Source organism: Lagenorhynchus albirostris, chromosome 2 (assembly GCF_949774975.1).
Source record: "Lagenorhynchus albirostris chromosome 2, mLagAlb1.1, whole genome shotgun sequence".
NCBI lineage: Eukaryota > Metazoa > Chordata > Mammalia > Artiodactyla > Delphinidae > Lagenorhynchus > Lagenorhynchus albirostris.
Genome location: NC_083096.1, coordinates 15,427,048 through 15,434,292, shown reverse-complemented (window position 1 = coordinate 15,434,292; position 7,245 = coordinate 15,427,048). Strand labels below are relative to the sequence as shown.

Below are 7,245 nucleotides of genomic sequence, written 5' to 3'. Positions count from 1 at the left end.
GCGTCTGTCGTTCTCGGGGGGTGGGTTTATTTTTGAGAAAGCACCTGGCATAAAAATGAAAGTCTTACTAACCCAATCAGCGTTCGCAGTCTGGCCCTGGCTCAAGGAAAGCGGGAGGGTGGGCGGCGAGTGGCCGTCAGGACTCACAGTCACAAGGATCTCTTCCGGTCGGCAGGTGTGCGCCGGCTCGGCGAAAAGGCGGCCGGCCCCGGGGCGCCACCTGGCAGGGCGCGCTGCCTCTGAGTTTGCGGCCCCCGGGCAAGCGAGGACGTGACCCCGGGGCACGCCTCCGTAACCTCGGCGGGTCATGACCGAGGTCAAGTAAAGTTGCTGCGGGGGGAGGGTGTTGCTAGCCCTGGCGTGTTACGGTTGACCCCGGGAGAGGAAACCTACACTCTACGAACTCCTTTGTGCCTTCTGCCCTCACCGTGTCGCAGTTCCCTCCCAAACACGGGGTTATCTAAATTCCCGTCCTGGCGGCTCAAGAAAACCTCAAATTCTGGCAGTATCCCGCTTTCCTCACGTAATCCCAGGGGGAACCCGGCTCCGTGTGCCCTTACCCGTCCCTCCTTCTACAGCCAACCCCTAGGATCCTCGCTCTCCCGGGCCTTTGCCCTTCCCAGCTGGTGCCTCTAGTGCCCAACTGGGGTTGCGGTGGGGGGGAGCCAAAGAGGCGGAGTAACCCCCCTCCTTGCAAAAATAACAGAACTACTGGAAATTCTAATAAAACTAAATCCCACCCCCCCCCCCAATCTGTCCCCCTCCCAAATCCTGCCTGGAGAGTTGCGGCGGAGGGATGTGTGGGGGGAGGCGGAGGGAGGGAGGGTCATCCCGGGAAAGGGGGATCCGGCGCAAATTTACGCCCGCGCCTCTCATTTGTTAGTTGATTCGGTCTAAAAGTTCGCTATTTATAGGCTACACTCGGCAGCCCGAATCCCCGCGCCCGCTTCCTTTGCAAAGTGAGAGAAGTCCCCGCGGCGCCGAGCGGCCCGTCTCGGTCGTGTCCCGTGATCTGTACTGTTCTGTTTCTGCCCTCACGCCGCAGGCAGCTGGGCACCTCGCGGGCAGCCCCGAAACCACCCACTGGCAGTAGTTGAGAGAGCAGCTCTGCAGTCCGACCATGTGAGTCCGCGCCTAACCGGGCTCGTCGCGCGCGCGCGGGCGGGCGGGCGGACGCGGGGGAGACGCTGCCGCTCGGCCGCCGGCCCAGCGCCCCTAGGGCTGGCCTCCGCCTCTGCCCCTGCGACCTCCAGCTCCTTTCTTCTCCCTCCTCCCGCTTTGATTTCTCCTTCCTCATTGTCTATTTCCGCGCTTCTCTGACTCTCCCCTGCTCTCAACTTCCAGCTGAGTTTGGGCACAAAAAAGGCGACTGGTCTTTACGTGGGAGGCGGGGTGGGCTGGGCACGTCTGTTTCCTAAAGAAGAAAACTCTGTGGGTCTGGGGGAGGGGGAGGCGCGTACCGGAGGCGGCCTGGAGCGCGGCCCCGCGCGCGGCGGAAGGGGACGAGGCGCGTTCAGAGCGAGACCTTTCCTTTTGCCTTGGCACCGACCGACTGCAGGATGGGAATGCGGTGCTCACGAAGCCTCGCTGTTTGGAACCATCCCTCTACAATGGGGGACGGGGGGGGGGGCAGATGACTTAAACCGCCCCGGGCGAAAGGAGGGAAGATTGTGGGCGCTGGCCGAGGGTAGTTGGGAAATAGACTCAAGTCCCTGAATTACAGGTAGAATTGGGCGCTGCGACAACCTTTCTGCCCCGCGGCGGTGGACAGGACTCGCTTGTGGAGACAGCAAGGGCGCAAGCGGATCGTGGCCGTCCGTGGGCCTTGACCTTGTCTCCCTTTTCTACCTGCCAGCGCCTTAGACGATGCTTCTGTGTTTTTAGAACCCAGAAGTCAAGCGGGTGGGGAGCCTGGCAGGCAGGAAATGTTCCCGAGGCCCGGGCGAGAGGAGCGGCATGCGCGCGCGCGTGGCTCGGGAAAGGGCTATGCGCTCGGGGCCGCGGCCCGGCCGGCTTTCCCGCAGGCGCGCGGCGGCGGCCATGAGCCTCGCGCAGGACTCTTCAAACCACCCTTTCCCCCCAGAGACCAGGTGCGACATTTGGGGGGTGGAGAAGGCTGTGACTGAAAATAACCGGGGGCTCGGAACCGTTTGGCCGGAGATCTGAGCCCCAGCGCTGAAGTGGAGAGAAGTTAGGAACCAGTGAGGGAACAACTGCGGCCTCGCTGGTCGCGTGCTCAGGGCCCTGTGCCCTCGCTGATTAGCTTCTTACCCGCCACCAATATCTCCTCTCACGGTGGATAGCACACAATCCCCCTGCGGCCACCTCCCCAGAGCGCTCGGTCTGCCTGTGGATAGACTGGTGTTGAGCGAAATCTCAGCACCGGTCTGTGGCGGTGCCCCAGAGGGGACTTGACTTTCCAAAGTAGGTGCACCCAGGGTTCCCGGCACAGAAACGGGGGAGGGGTCTGAGCACAGGTTCCCCCCTCTGCTCACTCTGCAGGGACCATCTGGCTCAGACCGGATGGGGGCCGCCCCTCCCTGGTCCAGAGCTGCTCGGATTCTCACCCCGGCCCGCCCAAAACAGCTTTCAGAAATTCGACTGCCAAGTTAAAAGCACAGGCAGGTTTCTCCTTCTATCCCTGGGCCGCAGGCGGGGTTATGCGTAGATGGCAAATTGATTACAATTTTATAGCCAGAAACTAGCGGCAGGGACCCATAAAGGTAGGAATTCAGGGATTGGGGGTGTGATGTCTTAGTATCTCTCCTCCCAACCCATTCCCCGAGAGTAAATGCCACTCGGCTCTCCTGTCACGGGTCTGTGTGAGTCTGGAGGCTTTTCGTTAAGTCCTAAGAGGAAGAAAAAGGAGGGAAGGAGACAGCGAGATCAAAGTAAGAAAGATGGAAGTTAAGAGGAAATGAGTCAGAGAAAAGACAGGATAAAAGGGAAGGTGTGCTCTAGCTAGCTGTCTTCCTCCTTGCCTCCTCGAAAAAGAGCACGATGTTTCGAGAGAGCGTTGGAGTTAGCCCAAGAGCATCCACCCTCACCCCAAGTTCTCTGACGTTGGTCGGCTGGTGGATGCGCCTCTGCCCGCGGTTTGATTCACTTGCGCAGTTTCCCCAGCTCGCGACCCTGAGCCACATGCAAATTCCCTGTCCCCAGGGCTGTACGACACGCTTCGCTCAGGAGCTAGTCAAAGACGGAGAAGGCCCAGCGTGCGCTCGCCGCAACCCCTGCGGTTCTACTTCTGCACAGAACCTGGGGTCGGCAGGGGCGCGCTGCGCGCGGGCTCCGGGACGCCGGTGGGAGAGGAGTACTTGCCCAAATCATTCTGCTTTCAGGAATTTGGGGAACCAGTAGGGCTTTTCCCCCGTCTCTGACGGGATCTTAGAACTTGGGAGCTTTGGGGGCTCAGCGAAGTAAAATAAACTTGTCCTGGGCTCTGGCTTAGTTCTCTGCGTGCGATAGCCCTGGACCCTTCTTTTTCTCCCTTCCGGCTGCAGATTCTTTCCCGTCCCTGCCTTGCCACGCTCTGCCTCTGTTGCGGGTCCTCCAGACTCCGGAGGCTTTACCCGCAGGCGGGGGCTTTAGATAGGAAAGACCCCCAGTTCTCTTCCTCAGATTGAGTAAAAATGACCTACCACCATCCAGACAAAATAAGAGAATAAACTTTGTGTGTAAGGAAGGGGAGGTGAGGGCGGAGAACGGGGAGGCCGCTTAGTTTCCAAGTGAACTTACCTGCATGGAAGAAGAAATTACTCTCTCCAAATAGGTCATGCTTTCAAGGAATCCTGGAAGGAGACAGGACTAGGGATTGTCCTTTTAACAAATTCTTCAGGTCTGTGACCTATAAGCCCTAACACGTGATGGAGACGGGGCGGGGGCGGGGGGCTTGGCAGAGAAGGCCACTTGGGCCCACCTGCGAGCAGGCCTTGCCCTTCTTAAATGATCTTAGATCATAAACACCTGACAGTCCTTAAGTTGTGCTTTTCATGGTGCCATGAGCTGCGCTACTGGGTCATCTGGGGCCTAAAGCAGAGGTTAGGACCCACTCCAGTGCCTCTCTATCCCTTTCCCCAGATATACCTTTGACTCTGCTGGGTGTGTGTGGATGGATGAAGGGAGGGGTCACTTTTCCTAAAAGCTGGAGCAGTTCCTTTCCCTATGCCCATCACCAATCTTTCTCGGGTCAGTAACCCCAGGACTCCAGCAATTCCAATTCCTAGCTTTTGTGCTGTTCTTTATACGAGACTTCTCTTATGAAGAAGTGAAAACTTAGAGGAGCTGAGTTCAGTCTCCTTCCAAGATTGCAGTGGATCATAAATTTGCACATACCTGGGCAAAGAGCTGAGGTCTGCAACACCAGCGGAAAGAGGGGTTAAGGAGAACCCAGAGAAGATCTAAGTGACTCTGCTTGGCAAACAAGTTCCATTAACTCCATGCTTGCCTCTTGTGTTTCACCAGTTTAACCTCACTTTTCCCCCTTAAATGAGGAAAAAGAATTCTCCACTTACGTGACTATTTTGGCCACACGTTCAGATGTATATTCTGGCCAAGCATTTTCAGAATTGGACCATCGAATACATATGCTATCTGTAAAGTCTTCTGTGCACTCTTCCATCTCTCTTAATTTTGACATAAAATATCCACATTTCTTTTCATCTAGTTCTTGTTCACCTTCAACAGTTGGTTTCAGTTTCTATATTTCTCAAATTTCCTTGCAATAACAGTACATGAACCAGATATGCTTAGCTTCTGTGAGACAGGGTTATTCCCTCTGCAATTCTCCAGGTGGTTCTGGCTAAAACCATCGTTGCTTTCACCTGAAAGAGAGGCTTACTTGAGATGAAAGTGAGGGGCTTTTTTTAAAACTCATATTATCTAAATACTTGTTCTTTTGTTTCCTTCTGCCTCTGTGGAATAAACCCAGTCATATTAATATTTAAATAGACATGTCACGAAAGATACACGTGGCTTTTTATGTAGAAATTTTCTTTGAGATTTAAAAAATCATAGCTTGGATATTTAACGTAATTTCAGGAAATTGTATCTTTGAAATCCATTGGCAGCTAGATTTATTTGCAGAACTTTCCATGTAACTTTGTCATGCTTCTTTACAATTATATCCTCTGATCGTAACGGTGTCTGCTGTCAACTGCTTAACAAATACAGATTGTTTATAGATTCAGAGGAGATTTTTTTCCAACTTTAAAATTCTTTTGACATTTCCTTTTATATAACCTAGTTGACATGAAAGTTTGCAGCTCAGAAAAATTAAATTTGAAGCATATAATACATTCTACTGACCCATTTGTATAATTGCTATTTTATTGTTTATATTTTAATAGTTAAAAAGACATTTCTTTTTGGAAGAAAAGATATATATTTTATAAATATAAAACATATGTATATAAAAGAAATATATATCTTCTTTTTCAGGGAGGCGTACTGAATTATTAGTTTTTCTCCAATTTAAAAAGTTTTTTCTATATGTCATTGTTTCCTGTTCATTTATCTCATGTACATTAAGATTCAAATGACTGATTTATGATAAATCACATCACTCTTCTTACCAGAGTCATCAATATTTTATTATTTTAAATCAAGCATTTTAATGTAATTTCGAAGAGAGAAGGTTCCCACATATGTTCATTAATCGGTCAGTGCTGGCTAAATTGGCTAAACTATTAACAGGAAACATCTGGAAGTGGAAATGTAACATTGGAAAAGTTGGTGTTTTTACAGGGAAACTGATGAACCAAGAATGCCATTCAAGAGCAAAAGGGTTAATGACAAATGGCCTAGTGAAATAGAGGAAATAGGACAGCTTGTCAGCCACTGATCTTCTAGATGCACTATTTCACTCCTTAACATTATTTGAGTGAGGTATCGTGTGAAGTTACTTTGCAGGGAAGAAGAAGCTCTTGCTTTACCTACTGGGGATTCAAGCCAGTATTTTTTTTTTTTTTAAGGAGGCAAAATTTTAGATACCGTAAAATCCAACATTTAAGTCGTTTTAAAGCATAGAACATAATGGCTTTTTACTATATTCACAGTGCTGTGCAACCATGACCGCTATTTAAGTCCAGAGCATTTTCATCACCCCAAAAGAAAACCTTGTACCCATTAAGCAATCTCTCCCTCTCCCACCTCCACCTTTGGCAACCACTAATCTGCATTCTGTCTCTATGCATCTGCCTGTACTGCACATTTTATAACTGAAATCATTTAACATTTGGCCTTTTGTGCCTGACTTCTTTCCCTTAACAGAGTATTTTCAAGGTTCATCCCTGTTGTAGTATGTGTTAGTACTTCCTTCTTCTTTATGGCTGAATAATATTGGATTTTATGGACATACCACATTGTGTTGATGGACATTTGGGTTGTTTCCACCTTGCGGCTCTTATGAATAATGCTCTGTGAACATTCATTACAAAATTTGTTTGAACCTATGTTTTCAGATCTTTGCTTGGTCGTTTCCTAACTCTGCGTTTAACTTTTTGAGGAATCACCATACTGCTTTCCACAGTGGCACAGTTTTATAGTCCTACCAAAAATGTCTGAGAGGTCCAACTTCTCCACATCTTTGTCAACATTTATTTTATTTAAGTATTTATTTTTAATCTTTATTTTTATTTAAATATTTATTTTTGTTTAAATATTTACTTATTTTATTAAAAAAAATTAAAGCCACCCTAGTGGGTGTAAGTGGTATCTCACTGTGGTTTTGATTTGCATTTCCCTAATGACTCATGGTGCTGAGTGCCTTTTCATGTGCTTGTTGGCCATTTGAATATCTTCTTTGGAGAAATGTCTATTCACTGTCTTTGCCTCCTTTGAAATTGGTTGTTTGTCTTTTTGTTGTTGAATTATAAGAGTTTTTATGTATTCTGAATAATAGATCTTTAGCAGATATACGATTTGCAAATATTTATATCTTTTCCCTTTCTCTGGGTTGTTTTTCACCTGCTTGGTATTGCCCTGCGATTCATAAAAGTTTTTAATTTTGATAAAGTCCAATTTAGTAGAAGTTATTTTTAACAATAGGTACATTCCTCACCCATGCTAAAACTCAGATTAAACACAAGACAAAATAAAAATTTAAAATGCTAAACCCTAAAAAAAGAGAAAACTCTTCTGTAATGCGAGAGAGCGACTTTATCAAATGTAGATTATCAGGGAGTGTGTAAAGTTACTGCTGTTGTACAAGAAAAGGAAACAGCTATGGCTACATTGACCTTTTTC

The 7,245-nt window shown here is 48.7% G+C and overlaps 1 protein-coding gene across 1 annotated transcript in view; it reads left to right on the top strand.

Moving 5' to 3' along the window:
- The first annotated feature begins 1,069 nt into the window (after positions 1-1,069).
- Positions 1,070-7,245, top strand: part of ESRRG (estrogen related receptor gamma) — a 634,020-nt gene continuing 627,844 nt past the window's right edge. Inside the window, exon 1 of the mRNA XM_060142039.1 lies at positions 1,070-1,122. Coding sequence (XP_059998022.1) covers positions 1,121-1,122 — 2 coding nt within the window. The 5' untranslated portion in view covers positions 1,070-1,120. The remainder of the gene's footprint in view (positions 1,123-7,245) is intronic.